This window comes from Haliotis rufescens, unplaced genomic scaffold, assembly GCF_023055435.1.
Source record: "Haliotis rufescens isolate VD_foot unplaced genomic scaffold, xgHalRufe1.0.p SCAF_124, whole genome shotgun sequence".
NCBI classification, from domain to species: Eukaryota; Metazoa; Mollusca; class Gastropoda; order Lepetellida; family Haliotidae; genus Haliotis; species Haliotis rufescens.
The window spans coordinates 539,451-563,219 of NW_025963807.1; the positions used below are offsets into that span (position 1 = coordinate 539,451).

Genomic DNA, 23,769 nt, shown 5'->3' on the forward strand with positions numbered 1-23,769 from the left:
CAGCGATTTCGAAAAGAATCTATATAAGCTTATGAATAACTCAGTATTTGGTAAAACTATGGAGAATCTAAGGAAGTGTGTTGATGTTAAATTAGTCAGATCTAATGAGGAAGAAAGACTCAGGAAACTTATAGCCAATCCGGCTTTTAACAGAAGCAAGATATTCGATAACGACTTAGCCGCATTGCATATGCAGAAGAGTAATATAAAATTCAACAGACCGGTGTACGTCGGTATGAGTATTCTTGACTTGTCAAAACACTTAATGTATGACTTTTATTACAACGAACTTAAGAAGCAATACAGCGATAGATGCGTGGGGTTATATACCGACACAGATTCTTTGTTGATGGAAATACAAACCGAGGATGTGTATAAAGATATGGCAGAAAAAATAGATATGTACGACACGAGCGATTACCCAAAAGATAATCCACTGCACAGCGTAGTAAATAAAAAGGTGTTAGGTAAGATGAAGGATGAATGTGCTCGGACCCCTATAGCAGAGTATGTCGGATTAAGACCTAAGATGTATTCTATAAAGAAGTCTGATAATGGAAAGATAAGAAAAGCTAAGGGTGTTAAGAAGTATGTGGTAAAAAAGCATATCAAACACGAACAGTATATAGAAGCATTATTCAATAGTAGAACGTTCAAACACGAGATGAACTCTTTAAGAAGTTACAATCATAGGATATATGGATTAAGAATGAACAAGACATCATTATCCCCCTTAGAGTGAGTGAGTGAGTGAGTGAGTGAGTGATAAGGATGGTGTAACTACCTATGCTTATGGTTACTTAGGGCGGTAATACTGTACCGTTGGGAACTATGAGCAACTCTTCTCGTACAGATGTCCTGCCCGGTCCATCTTTAAGATAATAAAGAATAGGCTTTCCTTCTTTCGTAACCAATCGACTAATGTTATATATATTAAGGGACCAAATCGGATCGGTTGCGAGACGTAGGCCTCCTTCGAGTTCACTGGGCTGGTACAAATATCATACGCTTACTCTATCCGGAAGTTTTTGTTCTTTGCCTCTCCGCGGTGCTGAAGACTCGGAAGTCACAGATTTCATTTTAATCACATCGGATGGTTTCTTCTCGATTAATCTCGTTACTTCATTATTCAGCGCTGATACAACAGCTGATAACCGTGTCACCCATTCGGTTTATCTCAATCGTTCCGATTTCATTTCATTCCCATACTGATAGCCAAACAAACGTTCCGCTAATGTCCGGTTAAATCTTTTGCCGATAGCTTGACTGCGGTGGGCCTCTTTTTCACCACGCCTGATTTCGACATCGTGCTTTGTTAACAGTTTAGTTACCGATCCCATAAACTCGGGACCAGGATCTACTTGAAATAACTTGGGCCATTTTAGTGGTCCGCGTTTATATATAGGCTCAGTGCATTAGCTACTTCTGTTGAATCTTTTGAGGTTAATGGCTCAGCCTCTTTGTATCGACTAGCCACATCCACTACGGTTAAAGCGTATTTATACGTTTTGCGTCTTACCTTATCATGGGGGAGAAACAAGAGGTCAGCCTGATGAACTTCATTCGTTGTAAAAATATCAAACTTCTTCCTCGGTATATAATGCGGTGCCGGTAAGTATATTTGCCACATCACTTGTTTCTTTAACCAATCCTTGGGCACATCTTTAGATACCTTAGCCGCGTTGTCTAATTTTTGTATTGCTCATATACCTTTCCAATATCCTTGTGGGCTATAGTAAATTTTATCCATTATTAATTAATATTGATGTTTCTTTTAATACGAATCATGACTGTCGTTGAATTGCATCGTCATTTTTGCATAAAAAATTTCCCCTGTAGTGGTGGTATAGGTATATAAATCTGGCTCCAGTGGAGTTGTGGCAGAACCCCTATTACCTATTATATCATAGAAGTATTGATTGACTCCAGGTGGTGGTGAGCTAGAGTCAATTTAGCTTAATCTCATGACTATCGTTGAATCGCATAGTCATTTACACATAAAAAATTCCATCTGTAGTAGCAGTATAGGTATATAAATCCGGCTCCAGTGGAGTTGCGGCAGAACCCCCATTAACTATACTACTGATGTCAGTAAGTTGTTGTTAGTTCTTCATGACATATGAAAGGAATCCAGATTGTTACATTTATTCATTTATTTCATTAAATATACTTCTTCCTATGAAAGGAAATATTTTATGTTATATTTATTATCCATATGTTAATCATACATTGCTACAAATATTGTCATAAGTTAACATGGTTTGCATTTATTTATTATTTTTTCTTTATCTGAGAGAAGTTCACAGAGATCGAGAATACACAATATCTAATAGTACATGCAATGTAGGTAAAGAATATCCACGCCCCTCTTTTGATATTAATAAAAACATTGGGTCCTCCCGGACGCTCCCTGGCATTGCCCGGACGCTTCCGGACGTTTCCGGACGCCCCTGGGCGTTATTTAGTATGACCGAAAACATTGTATATAATGTTATGTATTAAGTATTCTCCTTTCCCATGCATGGGAAATCTATGCTGCATTTGCTGACGACTGTTTTTTTTCCCCTTTGACATTGCACAGGAGATCTGTCACTCATTTGTTGTATTTGAATTCTTCGTCAAAATATCAAGTATAAATACGATTGAATTGTCTCGTTTGTTTCAAGGAAACGGTCATGTGCTCCTTATCAAATTAAGTAAACCTCAAATGCAAATCGACATAATTTCAGGGTCCGGTTGCACAGAGCTCTGTTCGGTAACTCGTAACTCAATGTTATTGCAATGGACTCCTAGCTAAGCTGCTATTGGATGATAAATCAATTAACCTATTTGTCGAATAGACGTACCTTATGTAATCCATCATTTTTAACCCGAGGATGGATCTTTCAGTCATAAATTTCGATGTGTACAGTGTTTCGTTATGCGTTTGTTTCATTCGTGAATGATGCATAACTTAAGGATCACAGGAGGCGTCTGCTTGATGGTTGTTTTACTCCGGAAGTCGGTACATGGAATCACGTGATGTCCCATTGACATATTTGGGGACGTGATGCACGAGATGAATATTACATATCGTAACATCTCCCTTTTTTTAGAACACAATTAAAGTCAATGAGATAATAGGGAGTGTGAAACTGTTCACATTAAAGTCACTGTTCCTATTAAAGTCACTGTTATAAAGAAACATATGCATGTAAATAAGATTAAAGTCCATGAAATTAAATTGATGTGCGACCAGCACTTAATAGATACACAAAATTAAAGTCATGTTCACACTTTCATGTTAAAGTCTTTCAAGTGTGCAGGTGGTCTTGAAACTCTACCACATCTCGTGATTCTCGGTGATGAGTTGTTGTTACTTGTTGTTGTCACCAATGGCTGTGTCTGTGACTGTTTAACTTTCTTGGGAGACGGTTGTTCAAGTGGCTGGTCTGTACCTGGCTCTGGTGCTTGTATAATTGCTGGTGCTTGAGCATGTTGAGATGCTGGTGCTGGTTCATGAGGTGTTAATGGTACTGGTCTCAAGTGACGTCTATTTCTCCTTAGTGTTTGACCATCATCAAGGTTAACTTCATATGATCTGATGTTAACTTGTTTGTTTACTGTGCCTTTTTTCCATTCATGATCACCTAGTCTGACTGGTTGAATGCGCACTTGGTCGCCTTCATACAATGGCAACAGGTCTTTTGCATGTCTGTTGAAATACTTCACTTGACTCTCTACTTTCTTCCTCTTTTCAGATTTGACTGTTGGACAAACAGCTGGTTGGAGTAACTGTTTGGTCGTAGGTAGTAGAGTCTTGGTGCGGCGATTGAACAGGCGCTGTGCAGGGGATGTGGACATTCCTTCAGTTGGTGTGTTGCGGATGTCTAACAAGGCTAGATAAGGGTCAGAACCTGCTTTTGAGCATTTCTTGATTAGTCTCTTGGCTGACTTTACTGCAGACTCGACTTTACCATTCGACTGTGGGAAGGCTGGTGAGCTTGTTATGTGAGTAAACTCATACTTGTTGGCGAGATCAGCAAAGTCCTGAGAATTGAACGGTGGACCATTGTCTGAGATTATGGTATCCGGTATTCCGTGTCTAGCCAAATGACTTTTGAGTTTCTGGATCACTTGTTTTCCTGTTTTGTCAGTGATCATATCTACTTCAAAGAAGTCACTGAAGTAGTCAGCTAGGATTACATAGTCTTTCTGATTACAGTTGAACAAATCAATACCTAGCTTTGACCAGGGTCTGTCTGGAGTGTCATAAGGAATCAGAGGTTCCTTGGCTTGCTTGGAATCATAGATCTGGCAAACTTCACATTTGGATATGAAGTCTTTGATTTCAGCATTCATGTTAGGCCAATAAACACATTCACGGGCCCTTCGCCTGGTTGATTCTATGCCAGTGTGAGCATTATGTAGACGTTTGAGAATGTCAGATCGTAATGCTATTGGAACAACACATCTGTTTCCACGAAACAGAATTCCATCTTGAACACTAAGTTCATCCCTCACATGGAAATATGGTGTTGCAAGATTAGGTATGTCAATCTTTGTCTCAGGCCATCCTACTTGTACCATCTTGGCTACAACCTGGAGGGTTTCATCCAGAGCGGTTGCATGTTGGATTTCAGTGAGTCTTTCATTAGACACAGGCAGGTAGTCTAACATGGGGATTTGTTCTGTTTCCATCTCCACATCCACAGCTTCTTCTGTCTCTGTCATGTATGCACGAGACAGGGTGTCGGCAAGATACATTTCCTTGCCTTTCTTGTATGTGATGGTATAGTCATACTTCTGCAAGGCGAGAAGCATGCGTTGAAGACGCTTGGGAGCTGTGACCAGAGGTTTCTTGTGTATAGTCTCTAAGGGCTTATGGTCACTTTCGACTTGTACTTTGCGTCCATAGAGATACTGGTGGAATCTAGTGAATCCGAACAGGATGCTCAGGAGCTCTTTCTCAATTTGAGCATAGTTTCTTTCTGTGGGAGTAAGAGCTCTGCTAGCATATGCTACTGGTTGTCCACCTTGAAGTAGAGTAGCTCCAAGTCCTGTTTCTGATGCGTCACTTTGAAGAGAGACTTCTTCATGACTGTTGAAGTACTTGAGAACAGGCGCTTGAGTGACAGCTCGCTTGATAGAGTCGAAAGCAGCATCATGTTCGTGTGTCCAATTCCAAAGGATTCCTTTCTTTGTCAATTGTCGTATGGGTTCGCACAGATCTGACAAGTCTCTGAGGAACTTGGATAGATATGTAACCATCCCAATCACACGTTGGACACCTTGAACATCTGTAGGTGTAGGCATTTGAAGGATTGCTTTCACTTTTCTAGGGTCAGGTTTGAGTCCATGATCTGTTAGAAGATGACCAATGTAAGAGACTTCTGACCTTTTCAGATCAAGTTTGCCTGAGTTGAGTCGAATACCTTTCTCTCGGCATCGTATCATGAATTGCACAAACCGTTTGTCATGGTTTGCTATTCCTTCTTCCTTGGTAGAGCCTTCACCAATGATCAATATATCATCTGCTATCCTGAATACTCCAGGCACCAAAAGGAAGTCTGAGCCACCGAAAGTGTCCAAATGGCGTTCCAAAGGTTGTGAGATAACTAGAGTCCTCATCAAGTACGATATGCCAGAAACCATCTTTCAAGTCACATTTAGAGAACACCTTGGCTTCTGCAATATCTGGCAGTATATCTTCCATTACAGGCAATGGATAGTGACATCTTTTGAGAGCTTTATTGAGAGGTTTAGGATCTATGCATAGGCGTAGACGTCCTGAGGGCTTCTTAACGATCAAGAGACTAGAGACCCAGTCTGTAGGTGTATCAACTGGAGTAATTACACCACGTTTTTCTAGACGTTCGAGTTCTGTCTTGAGGTCTTGCTTGAGAGCATGTGGAATTCTCCTGAGTGGCTGTTTGACAGGCGTTATACTTGGATCAATTTCTAGCTTTTGAGTTCCTTCAAAAGTTCCAAGTTCATCGCTAAAGATGTCTGGGTATGTCTTCAGTATGTCCTCTTTTGTAAGACCAGTTGAGGATGTGACTTTCTCAGACGGAGGTTTCTCTTCAGAAACTTCAAGGATATTTTCATGGAGCACTTTGATAAAGTTCATTTGTTGAGCAGAACGGGATCCAATCAGTGGTGTTCTGTCCTCAGCAATCACAACAAACTTGCCATGATACTTTTTAGAGTTCTTGGGATTGCGTAAATGGAGATTAGCAGTTCCCATTGTAGTAAGCTTGGACCCATTGTACATCTTCAGGTTAACCAACGTATCCTGCATGTCAGTATCCTCTGGGAGATACTTTTTAGAGATAACATTACAAGTAGCCCCGCAATCTACCTGAAATCGTACTGGTTGAGAGTTCACTTCAAGTGTTGTGAAGATTTTAGTAGGGTATTGTCCTACAACACAGTTGACAGATTCTTCACAGGTATCTATAGTCATCAGTTCCTCTGTAGGATCAATATCAGATTCATCACATTGATCATCGACTCTGTGTACTCGGGAGGAATGTTTCTTCTTACTCTTGCACACGGAGGCATAGTGTGAAAATCTACCACAGTTACTGCATTTGACACCATATGCTGGGCAATGCTCTCGTTGAGGTGGGTGACGTTTACCACATTATTTACAGTTCCACATGACAGTTTTCTGTTGTGAGTCATTTACTGGGTTACTATGTTTACTTTTGTCTGGGGGTTGACGTCTGCATGGAGTTTTAGATTTCTTGCGAACAGCATGGATATCCTCTTGGGCACTTGACATTGCTTTTACTTGAGCCATGGTTGATTCAGTTGCTCTGCATATATCTATGCATCTCTTCAAAGTCAGCTTAGGTTCTTGCAATAGTTTTCTACGTGTTGCATTATCTCTCAGACCACACACAATTCGGTCTCTGATGAGTTCATCATGTAACGTTTTGAAATCACAAGATGCAGCCAATGTTCTGAGAGTGTTTGTGTAGGTATCTACAGATTCACCTTCCATTTGTGATCTTTGGTTGAAGATGTATCTTTCATATATGACGTTAGTTTCACCTAGACCATGTAGACAGTGCCTTTCCATGAGAGTTAACCCTGTATCCATGTTCTCCTTGTCCTCCTCAGACTCATAAGGTAAGCCATTATAGATATCAAGAGCTTCTGGACCTATGTAGGTTATGAATGAAGCAAGTCTGTATTTATGGTCATTTGCATCAATTCTGGCCATAACTTCAAAAGAGTCCCAGATTTGTCTCCATCTTTTCCAGTTCTGTGCAAGATTTCCCTTTAATTCAAGTCTTGGAGGTGGGGGAATATTGCCTTGAAATGTAGCTTGAGTAACAGGTTGTGCTTGCTCTTCAGCCATAGTGATGATAAAAGTTGTCAGAATTTTTTCTTCCTAAAAGTTCATAAAACTGCTTCAAAATTACTCATTTGCTGTTTAAAAGTTCAAATTGCCATAAACAATGACTATTCAAATAATGTCCCTTTTAGGCTTCCATAGAAAAAAAATTCACCATCAGGGCCTAGATTTTCGAAACGATCTTAGCTAAGATAAATCTTAACAACTTACGTTCAAAGATAAGATATCTTAAGGCTAAGATAAGATAGATTTTCGAAACTATCGTAAACCTGTCGCAGATCGTTCAGAGTTACGATACCTATTGTAACTCTGACAAGGAACTCATTTGTGTTAGAGATTGAAAAAGCGAGGTGTTTCCCAATGACGTCACGGGGATTTCCCAGCTGCTGACAATAACAACAACATAGATAAGTGACACAGAATTCATGATCACATTGTCAGGTCATATTGTTTAACATGCACATATTTGAGTGAAATTCTGTACAATCCTACATATGTCCTACATGTAGACGTGTTGTTCTTATGATAAAAGATGCCATGAATAACCGAACACAAAAAGCATTCGTGTGCCATGCAATAGCATTTTTTAAAGCCAAAAAATGTTATAATCAATAAGTATAGCGTTACCACACTTTAGCTATTAGAATGGAAATAATGTGCCAAAAGATACTTCACAATTTTCCCTTCAAATGGTCCTCTCGTGACCGCGCAGAACTTTATGATACAAACACATCGCGTACAAAGTCAAGGACGAAAGTAAGGGACGTTATTCTAAATGACAATGACGAGACCTTTGATCGAACAGCATATGCGTTCAGCATTTAACATGCGTGTTCAAGTCTGATGTTAAGTGATGTATACTGTATATGTTTGTGTTTATGTCAAAAGTCAAGTTTATATTAGTGTAAACACCAACATTATACGTGGAAACACTCAAAACAAAAATTGTTCAGGAAGCTGCGCACCCACAAGCAAGATTTTATGACAATCTAAGCTTGTTAAGTTTGTTTTGTTATTTATGTATCCAATATATTTCACGAATTAACCAAGGACTTAAATACAATATCAAGCCAAAGTATTTAGATGATGAAATTATTTTTTATCTATATAGATCCATAATTCTTTTCAAAATTTATAAGTGACACTAATTTTCGTTCGCAAAGAGAGATAATTTCGGAATTGTCAAGTTATGTTGTCTCATGGAACAAGCCACATGTTAACGTAAACATACATATAATGTAGTCATTTTCTATCCTTTTAAATTAAGTAGAGCTAATAAACTGATTTGCCTGATTTCATTTAAATCTGACTAAGGAGCGAAATACTTTGTAATGTGTCAAATCTATTCCAGAACGTAGTTCAATAATGTTTGGCTTGTCTGACAGCATTGCTGAGGATCATTTACTAGTATTTGTCCGTTGACCCTAAACGTGACAACGATTTTATTGTTTGAATGGTCTCAAGTATATCTATATATTTTTTAAACATAAAACGGGAAGATGTAGACTTAAATATTAAAAACACCAAAATATTTTAAAACCGGTTTATTGAATGCAAAGATTATTGTGTTGAAAATGTGTATTTTATATTGATCAGTATATTTCATTCAATAAACTTTTTTTTCTGCGAACATATATTGGAATTTGCAAACTATGCTACATTTTGACGAGAACCAGAACGAGCATGGGAACCCATTTTTTATTTGATTTGTCGATACGAAAATCTGTGCTTAACTTTTACTGTCAAAATTTCAGTAAATTGTTATATTTACTTGAATACATCTATATGCCGTTAATCAATGTTTTTAAAGAATGCAATTGTTCAACAAACAGTTTTTAATCATTTTTTTTTCAAATATTTGTCTTTCAAGATGATATAGATAACATAGGTATTGAATTTAAAACGAAACAAATTACAATTACTTTTGCAAGAAAAATATTAGATATTGAAAACAAATATTTGATCACATGTATTTCCTTGTTAAGTCAATAAATACTACACTGTATAGTTAAAATTCAATTATTAAAACCACCCGTCCCGCATGATTTTAGATGTAAAAACTTATGCGAAACCTTTATGGTTATTTTTACATATGTAGATTGATATAATTTTATCAAATGCGAAAATAAAGACTAAAGCATTGACACAAATGCGATCCAGAAAATATAACAGCGGAACTCTGCGCTTTATGAAAACTGTACCATTGAGCAAGGTGTCCCGGGCGAGTACAAAGGGAAACCACTCTCAACTAGAGTTTGAACTAAGATTAGCTCCCCCTGAGTTATCAATGAGGTCACGGTCATTACTGTAGCCTTCCGACACCTTCCCTTTTTATCCCTCCCAAATTATCGAAAAGGTATGTTGTTTCACACTTCTTCTGCATGGACTCGGATAGAAATATATTGTAAGCTATCGACTCCACAGTTATGTGGATCGCTGTCGCGATTGAGAAAATTTTTGACGCGAAATCCATGATGCGTTCTTTTTGTTTTCGAAGTGTCAATTTGAATCACTCAGTTTTACCAAATGAAATGTCAATGTTTGAACGTAAAGCAGACTTATTGTTTGGCAAAATATCTATGGAAAAGTATGCCGCCATCTTGGATGAAGATAAAATAAACTTACGACAGGTATAGGGCTATCTTAGATTTACGACAAACTTAAGATATCTTAGGGCTACGATAGTTTCGAAAATAGGCTACGATAGCCTACGATTTCCTTACGATAACTTTACGATAATCTTAGGGCTAAGATCGTTTCAAAATCTAGGCCCAGCACTTCAGTAGATTTCTTGCGAAATTGAATTATGGCACCACACAGGCTTCCATACTTTTTCAATTAGTTCTTAGAGAGAGTTTTCAAGTGCAAATTATATCACAATCAAGTTGTTGCGTATAATAAACATCAATCTTCAGAATGAAAATTAGTTTCAGCTTTTGTTCACTTTGTAGAAAGTTAATTTAGAGTTATGCAATGCAGCGAGTCGAGCAACGCACGTACACGTGGGTTTGACACATCGAGATTGCCGGTCAAATACATTTAGTTCACTGAAACTCACTTGAGTTGGGAGTAATAAAGTTCATTTAGTGACGAGAGTGAGTTGTCACCACTTCTGACACCATGTTTGGCAACAATGCAGTTTACCGGGCGCAGCCCGAGCTCTACCATCCGCTCAATTACCGCGCTATAGTGCCACCGCTGTCTCGTTATACCGTTACCGTGCCTCACGCTCTGGTGACTCTCGCTTCACGATCCAACAACCGTTTTCGGTCATAGGGAAACTTACACATCTTTACAATCAAACACCCGTTCTCGGTCTTAGGGAAACTTACACATCTTTACGATCAAACACCCGTTCTAGGTCTTAGGGAAACTTACACAACTTTACGATCCAACACCCGTTTTTCGGTCTTAGGGAAACTTACACGTCTTTTCGATCCAAAACCCGTTTTCGGTCATTAGGGTCAGCTGGCTTTGGGCAAGGGTTAGCCATAAATTCTTACCTTTCAAGCGTTAATCCAGTTAATCCCATTGGTCGGTCATGTTGACATAAACAATTGCGGGTGTGGTTTCAAGAAAAGATGAATGGGAGAGCGGGCAGTGACGTCACACGCATGCGCAATTCATTGTTTACTGAATTACGCATGCATGTCAATGGGGATTCTAATGACCTGTTAAGAGGACTGATTACATGTGATAGTGCCTGCGTTCCAGTGGTAGAGCGTAGGCTAATTAACGCATTAATTAGCAGAGCCGGTGAGCCGGCGAAGCGCGTTCGAGCCCCCACAGCGCTAATTGGATCTGAAAAAGTGCGCCCGGTAAAGTGCACTACTCCCAAGACTGCTAATAAAGTAATTCATATCGTTTGTAGACCATCTATTCTTCCAAAAGAATAACCCACATGTCAATGATGGCAGGCAGGCCAGCGACATACTTCCAAAATAAAACCTACCAGCAGTTATCCCCCTTTGTAACCACGAAAATTGCAACCCGCTAAAAAACAAACTTGACAATAAATCACTGCTATTTGCACTAGGGTTAATCATAGCAATTCTCCGACAATCTATCCGGAACACATAAATACCAAATAATAATTTTATCATTTTGGCCGTAACAGATATATTACAATTAAGTACAAAACACACAGAGTATTTTATCAAATAAATAAGAAAACTAAGTTCATTCTAGTAATTAATCCTCTTCTGGACAACCATAGAATGAAATTCCAATGCGTTTATATATACATATAATTATACAACAATGTACGATAACGACCCCAATCCTCCCCCACACCCATACTTTAATGACGATTGTACGATAAACCCTGTACCAACCCTGACAAGGATAGGTTCTAATCATTTAACGCCTTTGACACTAAACTTATAAGGTTATTACAATTTACGTAAAAAGTTTTTACATTTTACCGCCAGTTGAGATTATTACAATTTACGTCAATTTTTATTACAATTTGCGTTGTTATTACAATTTACGTCAAAATTATTACAATTTGCTGCAAGTATTACAATTTACCTTTTTATTACAATTTATGTCGTAACAGGCCCCTATAGTGGTCAAGAGGGGATATTGCTTAACCGCGAGAAAGCGAGAAAGTGAGAAAGCGATGTCCCCTCTCGGCCACCATACATTAGGGGTCAGAACAACCTTTCATCCGACCAATCAGAGCGTCTATTACCAGATCATGAAAATGACAATCGGAACGTGATTCCTAATCATGCAACCTCGAAAACTTTAACACGGGGTATTTTGAACGATAGTTATGGGCTTAATGACTGAATCCAAACAATCTAGACCATCTATTAGCCATTTCAGAATGTTCTTTTGTTCAGGTTTCAATTTTTTATCGAGAATTTGTCAAAATATGTTTCAAGCCTAGTCGCCAATTTGAAATTAATGCTGTAAAGTATGAGAAAGCTGCGTTCTCATTGGCGTTCTTGTCAGCCATTCCGTTGGTCGCTCAAGGTCAGTCTGACGTGACCTGTAATGGAATGTCCTCAGATCTTTGTTTAGCGGGAGCTAATGAGATTGAAAGTCTAACGAATAACGTTTGACCTGAAGCAGCAAGTTCCTGTTGTCTATCATTAGTGTCAACAGATATTTTCCCAATCTTTCCATGTTTTTAATCAAGGTTCTCATGTCACTTGATGCACTTCGCTAAGTAAGGCGCATTTTATCACAATATATATCTTAATTATCGATCCGACCGTCTTCACTGGGCCCCACCATTTTGTTTAAAACAAAATGCAAGTGATGTAAAAGGTGGAATCTGATTGGTGAATAAGAGGGGCATAGAAGGAACATAACTCTTAATAGCCACAGGGGCGCTACCATCGAATCCAGAAATTCTGGCTTCGTTCGGCAAGAGTGGAAGTTGGACTGTTTTAGTCAGTAAACACCCTTGCTGCACATTTCACAGCAGTCTCAGTGCTGTGAGCAGATCAGTGTACTGATTAAATGTTTTTTGAGTAAATCACAATCTGTGAGGTGTTGAAGCAGCTGCAATTAAACTACCTTTATGTGGAAGGCATGGCATGAAGGAGTATATCAGGGGTGCAAAGATGGCAAATAATAAGAATGCATTACACAGGGATGTCCTTAAAAGCGTCAACTGGGTAACCTTTAAAAGGTAATCAGCCAAATGGTGAGAAAACAGGGTCAAACCAATGCTGTGAAGGATCTCTGGATGAACTTCTGTGATGTCACAGCATAATGAGAGGGCACTGCGCGATAAGTACAACAGCCATTTGCAACAGATCCAGGTTAGATATGGTCTTTAGCAACCAACCCTCGTCGTTAGATGTCTCGCCAGAAGTATGGCAATGTCTGAGGTCACGCACCCAAAAAATGTGATGAAATCACCAAAATCTTTATGAGCAATTTTGTGACGTGCATCACTGACCAATCAAATTGCTAGATTCTATTCTGAGTAAAGATGAATAATAAATTATTATATGAATCAGAAAAAGTCATCTAACACTTTTAGTACTATCATATCGTCAGATGGATTGAATTGTATATGCTCAGTTCAGACATGCAATTGTTGAATCAGGTGTTGAATCTATTTAATTATATACCAGATAAAGGAACCAAATGAATATTATTCACTGTGTTTGTAGTCATTTATTTAATTCTGTGTTCCAATTATCAATATCGGCCTGGTCACAATCAGGGGACAGAGTTTTGTTGCACTTTTGTTGAAAAATCAAGGGCAATGAAAGTGCTTAGTGGTGTAAGAAAATAAAAGGTCTATATTAGCATTTTATGCCTGAAAAGGGTTCTTATTTTCATCCGGATTTGTCTCGAACTCATCATAAACATGCCATGGGCAATAGTCACTACAAAATGCGATATCACATTGGAGAAAATAGCAGTTTCTCTTCTGAAAATACCTGAAAATCAAACCAAATGAATATTATTCACCGTGTTTGTAGTATAATAGGCGCAGCTTGCTAGAGGCGGCCCAGTTACAGCAGAGTTCACTGGCTTCACAGAGTGTTCTAGCTCGAATCCAACTGCTGACGCATGGGCCTTTGCGTTGTGTTTTATTTGATGTTAACTGTCTTGTCTGATTTATTTATTCGGTGTTCCCAAGCTCATCACAGCGATATCCCGTTCGCGGAGCTCTCTATACTGTGTTACCGAGAGTGTAACGAAGGTGTCACACGCCGGGAAGGAGCTTGATATGAACCACTGATAATGCGGTTTCGCCCCATTAACAGTGGATATTCTCACGATCGAACCAAAAAATGAGAAAGACATGTTTTATTTAGTGACAACACTGCATCATGTAACTCCACGATGTCTGATGAAGGCTCCTATGTGCCGTGTGCCGGGAGCCACACAGAGGTGCCAGTAAGCGTGAACCCAGGGGAGAGTTAAGTTACATAGACTGGCGGCAAGTCTCCCTCGCTAGATCCGTTATTACGAGGCTGTAGAAATACGGGACGCCCCCAGCTCACCATCTGTCTCCAGAACTCTCACGCCGACTTCTTGAGATTTTTTCAATGTTCAGTACTTTTTAATATCAAAATACACTTAGTGTTTGTCAGAAGAGTTAGTTACATACTTAATCAATTCTAAGTCGATTAAATGGTTCGTTTACGGTAGACGAAATTACATGACCATAGTGTCATTGCCAAACCCTTTAGTTCAATTCTAATTGATCCACACGTCACAATATCGGGGGAAATCATCATTACATCTCTAGTTTTTTGGTACCGTTAACGAAGGCGAAAAGATTGCATTAGTGTGTCACATCATGTATGACGAACAATACCCAATACATTACTAAAAATACAACATCTGGCCGATTCAAATGACGGGGATTGCTAATTGTAACAACCTGTAAAGACGCCAATTATGCATTTCAGATCGAAGTGAGGCGAGGGGGTTAAGAAAAGTAGAACTTGACATTAAATTAATGTACAAGCTTTTCAACTACTACGTATATAAAATTAGATCTAGGGAAAGTACATCTTTCCCAAAATCTAAGACCATAGTAAGATTGAAAATGAACTTCATCTTAAACAGTATCACAATAACAGAATTTACAAAAATCGTTTTTTAAGTGGACATTTTAATGATATTTTTGTTTAAGTAGTTTTAACAATCCTATTTCGTAAAAATTATTTCTTAGCTATGTTTTTTAAAACCTACATTTGTAGGTTTATGGGTAGGTAGGCTGTCAGATGAAGACAGTGCCTTCTCACGTGAGCAAATTCCGACCCTCTTTGATGTTATTGTTAGACATTGGGGAATTCGTAATTCGAATTGATAACGCAATCACGCGGCATACGGACGTTCATTAGGAAATGAAGGACTATTGGCTTGGTGGTGTTCATACAGGCGTGGTCACCCGCTACTAACAATATTAACCCGTGAAGCGCCGTGTCAGAATTGGTCGTCAGCAACCCATGCATGTCGTAAAAGGCGACTAACGGGATCGGGTGTTCGGCTCGCTGACTTAGTTGATGTATGTCATCGTATCCCAATTGTGCAGATCGATTCTCATGATGTTAATCACTGGATTGTCTGGTACAGGTTCGATTATTTACAGACGCCGTCATATAGCTAGAATACTGGTGAGTCTGGCGTTAAACAACAAACAAACAAATGTAGATCTCCAATCATTTGGTGTAGCCTACCGTGAGGACGAGCGCAGAATTCTCTGGAATGCAGAGAACACCGCAATCTATAAGTACAAAGCTTTGAAATTCATTTTGCCTCCAACATTTGAGAGAATTACCCTATCGCATCCGCATTGCGCATTCATGCAAGGGGCTCTTGACGTCCATTGTGTATTGTGTAGTGCAGTGGAAGATCTGCTTTAGACTTCATTAAGTCATTGTTTTGACATCCAGGCGAAATGAACGTTTTACTTTTTGTGGGGTCAAAAGTTAGTCTGATTTAGACATAGGTCCGTATTAGGAATATTATAACAGATGATAACACATGTAAATGGAAACAAAGTTCAAAGAAGTGTTATTATTAATCGGAGTACATTCGGCACAACTGATATCGCCTTGTATTACAATGCTGATTAGTTAAAGTCCTGTCTCGACAGATTCCAGTGTGCGCGGTAATATTTGTAAATGTAATATGTGTGAAGAAAATATGTCCATATTAGCGATAAGGTAGCTCAGTGTCTCAATCAAGTTTTGGCACGTCACGCCGAAACTGCCAAGCTCGATTCCTTTCATCGGGGTAATATTTCGAATGAAGCCCATTCCTGCAGCCACCCGACGCCGTGATATAGCCGTTGAAGCGTATAACACCATACGCGTGTATTAAGTGCACTTATAAACTGATTTGAAAAAATATTATCACCTTCCTTAACTATTTAGGCACACAATAACGTGAAAGGAATCGCTCTGTACCCCGTTTGGATAACTATATAGCTTCCCTTTAAGAGGGAGAGCTGTCTATGCAAACGTATCTATGGAAATAGCCTGAAAACTTAGTGGCACATCTGGGAGCCTGGCATTTTTCGCATGGAAATAGTTTAAAATACGGGTTTAAAATATTATTATATCTTTACTTAACCATTTAGGCATAAAATATACTATTTTCTCCTTCCGCGACTATTTTGGTAGAACGAAACGTAAACGGAATCGTTCTGTAACCCGTTTAGAAAAGTATATAGCTTCCCTTAAACACAGGGGGCTGTCTATGCAAACGTCCCTATTGAAAAAGCCTGAAAACTTTGTGGCACATCTGGGAGCCTCGCATTTTTCGCATCAAAATGCTTTTAAATACGGATTTGAAATACTATTTTCTCCTTCCTTAACTATTTTGGTATGAAATGAGGTAAAATGAGTCGCTCAGTACCCCCTTTGGAGAACTATACTGCTTTCCTCTAACACCGGTGGGTGTCTATGCAACTGGGAGCCTCGCATTTTCGCATCAAATTACTTTAAAATACGGATTTGAAATACTATTTTCTCCTTCCTTAACTGTTTATGTGTAACATAACGGAAAAGGAATCGCTCTATACCCCCGTTTGAACACTATACAGCTTCCCTTTAACACGCGGATCTATACAAGCGTCCTTCTGGAAATAGCCTGAAAACTTAGTGGCACATCTGGGAGCCTCGCATTTTTCGCATAGAAATACTTTAAAATATGGGTTTGAAATATTATGTTCACCTTCCTTAACTATTTAGGTATAACATAACGTAAAAGGAGTCGCTCAATACCCCCATTGGAGAACTATACAGCTTCCCTTTAACACGGGGGGTTATCTATACAAACGTCCCTATGGAAATAGCCTGAAAACTTAGTGGCACATCTGCGAGCCTCGCATTTTCCGCATGGGAATAGTTTAAATACAGGTTCGAAATATTATTTGCTCCTTCCTTAACTCTTTAGGTATAACATAACGTAAACGGAATCGTTCTGTAACCCGTTTGGATAACTATATAGCTTCCCTTTAATTTAAGACGGGGGGGGGGGGGGGGGCTGTCTATGGAAACGTTCCTGTGGAAATAGCCTGAAAACTTAGTGGCACATCTGGGAGCCTCGCATTTTCGGGATCAAAATACTTTAAAATACGGGTTTGAAATACTATTTTCTCCTTCCTTAACTAGTAAGGCATAAAATAACGTAAAAGGAATCTACCTCTGCCCCGTTTTGAAAACTATATAGCTTCCCTGTAAGACGGGGGCTGTCTATGCAAACGTTCCCGTGGAAATAGCCTGAAAACTTAGTGGCACATCTGGGAGCCTCGCATGTTTCGCATGGAAATAGAGTAAAATACGGGTTTGAAATATTATTTTCTCTTTCCTGAACCACTGAGGCATAAAATAACTCTAAAACAGACGCTCTATACCCCCATTTGGAAACAATATTGCTTCCCTTTAACACAAGCTGTTGTCTATGCAAACGTTCCTATGGAAATAGGCTAAAAACTTACTGGCACATCTGGGAGCCTCGAATGTTTCGCATGGAAATAGTTTAATATACGGGTTTACAATATTATTATATCTTTACTTAACCATTTAGGCATAAAATGAAGTAAAAGGTGTAGCTCTATATCCTGTCTCGGAAACTATATAGCTTCCCTTTAACACAGGGGGTCGTCTTTACAAACGTCCCTATGGAAAAAGCCTGAAAACTAAGTGGCACATCTGGGAGCCTCGCATGTTTCGCATGGAAATAGAGTAAAATACGGGTTTGAAATATTATTTTCTCTTTCCTGAACCACTGAGGCATAAAATAACTCTAAAACAGACGCTCTATACCCCCATTTGGAAACAATATTGCTTCCCTTTAACACAAGCTGTTGTCTATGCAAACGTTCCTATGGAAATAGGCTAAAAACTTACTGGCACATCTGGGAGCCTCGAATGTTTCGCATGGAAATAGTTTAATATACGGGTTTACAATATTATTATATCTTTACTTAACCATTTAGGCATAAAATGAAGTAAAAGGTGTAGCTCTATATCCTGTCTCGGAAACTATATAGCTTCCCTTTAACACAGGGGGTCGTCTTTACAAACGTCCCTATGGAAATAGCCTGAAAACTTAGTGGCACATCTGGGAGCCTCGCATGTTTCGCATGGAAATAGATTAAAATACGTGTTTGAAATATTATTATCTCTTTCCTGAACCATTTAGGCATACAATAACTTTAAAACAGTCGCTCTATATCCCCATTTGGAAACTTTATAGCTTCTCTTTACCACAGGGGGTTGTCTATACAAACGTCCCTATGGAAATAGCCTGAAAACTTAGTGGCACATCTGGGAGCCTCGCATTTTTCGCATGGAAATAGTTTGAAATACGTGTTTAAAATATTATTATCTCTTTCCTGAACCACTGAGGCATAAAATAACTCTAAAACAGACCCTCTATACCCCCATTTGGAAACAATATTGCTTCCCTTTAACACAAGCTGTTGTCTATGCAAACGTTCCTATGGAAATAGGCTAAAAACTTACTGGCACATCTGGGAGCCTCGAATGTTTCGCATGGAAATAGTTTAATATACGGGTTTACAATATTATTATATCTTTACTTAACCATTTAGGCATAAAATGAAGTAAAAGGTGTAGCTCTATATCCTGTCTCGGAAACTATATAGCTTCCCTTTAACACAGGGGGTCGTCTTTACAAACGTCCCTATGGAAAAAGCCTGAAAACTTAGTGGCACATCTGGGAGCCTCGCATGTTTCGCTTGGAAATAGATTAAAATACGTGTTTGAAATATTATTATCTCTTTTCTGAACCATTTAGGCATACACTAACTTTAAAACAGTCGCTCCAATTCCCATTTGGGAAACTATATAGCTTCCCTTTACCACAGGGGGTTGTCTATGCAAACGTCCGAATGGAAATAGCCTGAAAACTTAGTGGCACATCTGGGAGCCTCGCATTTTTCGTATCCAAATACTTTAAAATATGGGTTTGAAATATTATGTTCTCCTTCCTTGACTGTTTATGTATAACATAACGTAAAAGGAGTCGCTCTATAACCCCGTTTTTACACGGGTGAGGTGATCTATACAACATCCCTTTGGAAATAGCCTGAAAACTGTGGCACATCGGGGAGCATGGAAAGAGTTTAAAATACGGGTATGAAACATTATCTCCTTCCTTCCATAAGATAATTTAATGACATCAGATAACATAACATAACATAACATGAGAAAATGTAACATTCAAATAAATTATTATTTATAACTTATCTTAACCTACAATGATGTATTTTACATACAAAGAACAATATAGATACTCATTTCCAGTGCGCATGTGATAAAGACTAAACCGAAACGCCCTTCACCCCAACGTCATTCAATACGTATTGTCCCCGACATTAAAGATACGTAGAGTACTCTTCTTTATGAAATTAATATTTTCCGTTTCCCATTTGAGCAAATACTAATCGAAAACCATTTGAAACCCATTTTAAACAAAACCCTGGACACATTATACCCTCGAACATGACGAAAAGAAACGCCTCTATTTTAATAAATTACTACAAACTAACACGTGACAATGTACATGTTTCCCAAAGTGGCATTTTGAAAGCAAATCCTGCTTCCTTTCAACTTTGCACGAAAATATAAAAAATAGTAGTACCTTGCAAGAAATATCTTTTTGGACATTATCCAGTCTTGAAAGTTACATAGCCCTGTTTGTGAGTTCACAGCGCTCTGTAAATACCTGAGTCTTATTGAGAGTATATTGTGATATGCCCTGAGTACGTAGAAGTTGGACGATATCACAACATTATCAAAGATCTTAGATACTGTAATTATTGTCAAGCTAGAAGTGTTAACGTACTTGAAGATGAATATCATTTTCTATTAATATGTCCCAAATATAAAGATATCAGAGTAAAATATATACATAAATACTATTGGGAAAGGCCATCTGAATTAAAACTAGTTAGCATGCTACAAACAAGTTGTAAAACACAGCTGTTATACATTTCTAAATATATTAAATCCTTCTTACAGTTAATATGAAATCGTGTCGTACCTCCATTGTCAATATATATATTTTTGTTGTATCTGTTATACGAGGGGCTGAAGTCCAAGTCATTTTCATGAATAAATATATGGTCTGTTCTGTTAAAGGCTGACCACTGTCTAAGTTTCCAACATCTGTAGCTAGCTGGTGTTAGCACTCTTATCATGCAGCAGGATGCTTCTTGTTTATACGTATCAGTTAGCCCTGTCAACTCCAGGAACTTCACTCTTACATAATGTCAACTGCTGGCCCCATTCCGGGTTTCAGGTAGTATAGTACCAGGCCAAATGCCAGAAATGTGCTTATCTTTTAGGATCTCACAGAAGCACTAAATGTGTCATCCAGTTATTGCTGTGACATCTCTAACTCCCTGGAAACTCCTCTGGGATCTGGAACTTGCCACGGAAAGTATCATGTTACAATAAACAAACAAGTCCCCTAACAGACCCTATAAAGAAAGGGTCTAGAAAGTCTAGACTTTTTGTTTCTAAACATAAAGAAATTCAATCTGGATTAAGAAAGGGCTACCGAACATCAAGTAATGTATTTGTTAATAAAATATTTATTTAATAGTTTCAACAGAAAGTAAAAAGACAAAAATATACACTTGCTTTGTAGACTTTCAAAAGGCCTTTGATTCAGTTGACAGAGCACTACCCCTAACAAGTCTATTTCAAATAAAAAGTCAGGAAATAGCTCTTATAAAGTGAAAATTGACGAGGGCATTTCACAATCCTTTAAATCCAACATCGGCATAAGACATGGGTGAATTTTGTCTTCCACATTATTTAATATATTCCCCAATGATCGTCCACCACATATCAAACAGGAAAATAAAAAAATAACACTTAATGTTTTAAACATTTGTCATTTGTTGTTTGCCGATGACTTCGTACTATTTGCCACTTCCAAAAAATCTGCACGAGTTATTTGATGGTCTAAGAGTATTTCGTGTAACAAATAACCAAAAGATTAAAGGTGAAAAAACAAATGTTGCAGTGTTTGGCAAATCAAGTAAAATAGAAGAAACGAATACTTGGACCGTGGTTGGTGCAAAAATTCTAGTTATGGATAGATATAATTATTTATGAATAACATTTGAAGCAAATGGTAAACTTAATAATAGCGCCAAACATACCTTGAAAGAGGGCCTAGGTCCTACCATAAGCTTCAGTCTACCAATAAACTACTCTGGGGTATAGAAGCAATCCCCCTATTAATTTGATTAATTAATCCCCGAGAAACTGCTGCGCATATTTTGTAAATCCATGTTAGGTGTCAACAAAACAACACACAATTGGGCAAGGCGAGCAGAACTAGGATTCTATACTCTTATGTACACAGTACTAATATAAATTACGAAATGATATCTATTATCACTATTTTGGTTCTTCAACATAGTGAAGTTCTGGTTCTGGGATGGGAATACTAACTCAATCTGTTCTCAGAAAAACAAAATATGTAAGTCTTTCAAAGAGACAATAAAGTCTAAATTCCACTCCCTCTTCAAGTGAGTTGGGTTTCACGCCGCTTTGAACAATATTCCAGTTATATCACTGTGTGTCAGTTCCATGTGAGAGTGAGTGAGTATGGTTTTACGCCGCTTTTAGTAATATTCCTGCAATATCACGGTGGGGTACACCAGAAATGGGCTTCACACATTGTGCCCATGTCGGGATTCGAACTAGGGTCTTCGGCGTGACGAACTAAGGCTTTAAAGACTAGGCTACCCGACCGCCCCGTTCCATGTGAGAGGAAAGCCCGAAGTGATGCAGGTGTCAGACGTTAACCACTTCGGTGAAACCCACGAGCACGGTTGTCGTACTGACAAAATCTAGAAACATAATTGGGGCGAACCGGGATTCGAACCCACGATCATAGATTTCTGGCGTGCGCAAGGGACGCTCATTCCGGCACAGCGAATTGCTGCGCCTCGGACGACTGAGCCAACCATGCCACAAAAGGCGCAAGAAAAAACTGAGGACATTCAGGACAGTTAAAAATGAAATAAAATTAGAATCCTATTTCAGTCACTGTAAAATAAGAAAATATCGAGTGCACTTTTCTAAACTAAGAGTAAGTAACCATAAATTAACTATAGAACTTGGAAGACATACAAAGCCACCCTACCCACAACATCAGAAACTATGCTCTACATGTTCAACCATTGATGAGGAAAAACACTACCTACTTTATTGTACCAAACACACAAAAGAAATAAATATACTATTTGGAAAAGTATCCACACAAAATGTAAATGTCCACAATAATGAAAACATATTATTTCACCACATCCTCTCAAATATTGAGCCATCAACATCAATTGCATATGTTTCAAATGGATGATGTCAAGCAATAGATTCCTGTTGATCAACCTATGACATTTTATGTATAATATCATCAAATCTGTACTGTTGATATTTTCTATACATTAAATTATTTCTTTGTGTTTTCAGGTATGTATGTCTGTCTGTATATGTGTATGTATGAATTATGATGTGTGTGTTTTCCGGGAAAGGAATGTTTTCTGCAATAAATATCCTTTCAGATACAAATAAATCAGATCATGAAACAAATATATCCATTACAGTCCCTTCCAAGTCTATGGTATTTAGATAGTCTAGATTGCTGCAGTATCAGGGTTTGTACAAATCTGCTGAATTCACAGGCCTTGTAATCATCAGTTAATCTCCAGCTGGTATTAGTGACACCACACCAAGACCTCCTGCTCTTCCCCCTGCCACTCGAGCACTGGCCAGACATGTGTAATTTTGGAGACCTGGTGACATATACAATCTTTGTATTTTCTTTACTTTTTTAATTGGTTGGCATTTCCGGTTAAAATTAATAGAAACATTGATGACTTAATTGCTTTATCACCAATGAAAGCAAATATACAGAGCAATCCGTCTTCGGTTCCATTTGATTGATATAAAAAAAATAACAGTCTTTTCAAATGACTTCACAAGTTGGCTTAAAATATTGTCCACTCAAGTTGCCTCACCTAGACATGTTCGACACACGTTATGTGAAGAACATTCTCGATGTACTGCTCTTTGAAAACTTTGCAGTCAGAAGAAATGTCTCTGTCGTAGAACTTCCAATAAAAACGTATATTCTGTTCGATGCTACATCAATCAAACTGCCATACAACAATCAAGTCTCGTTAGTCCGACAATCGGCTTTATCCGACACTAATGATGGGAACCGATTAAATCAGTGCTATTTAGACCCGTTAATCCGACAGTCTCGCACTCCGACTCCGACACACCTAATTTGCAACGAATCACCGAAATCACTCATTAATCAGTCTCGTTAATGCGACACAGTGATCAGCTTAATCCGTGGTCATCTTTGTATAGACAACCCCCTGTGTAAAAGGGAAGCTGTATAGTTTCCAAATGGGGATATAGAGCGACTGTTTTAAAGTT

The 23,769-nt window shown here is 38.5% G+C and overlaps 1 protein-coding gene across 1 annotated transcript; it reads right to left on the minus strand.

Annotated features, from left to right (window-relative positions):
* Positions 1 to 5,509: 5,509 nt before the first annotated feature.
* LOC125378552 (uncharacterized protein K02A2.6-like) lies at positions 5,510 to 7,348 on the minus strand. The gene is made up of 2 exons (XM_048393974.1): positions 6,671 to 7,348; positions 5,510 to 6,526 (listed from the first exon to the last, which is right to left on the minus strand). The coding sequence occupies exons 1-2, from the start codon at positions 7,346 to 7,348 to the stop codon at positions 5,510 to 5,512; spliced, it is 1,695 nt and encodes a 564-aa protein (XP_048249931.1).
* Between the last annotated feature and the right edge of the window lie 16,421 nt (positions 7,349 to 23,769).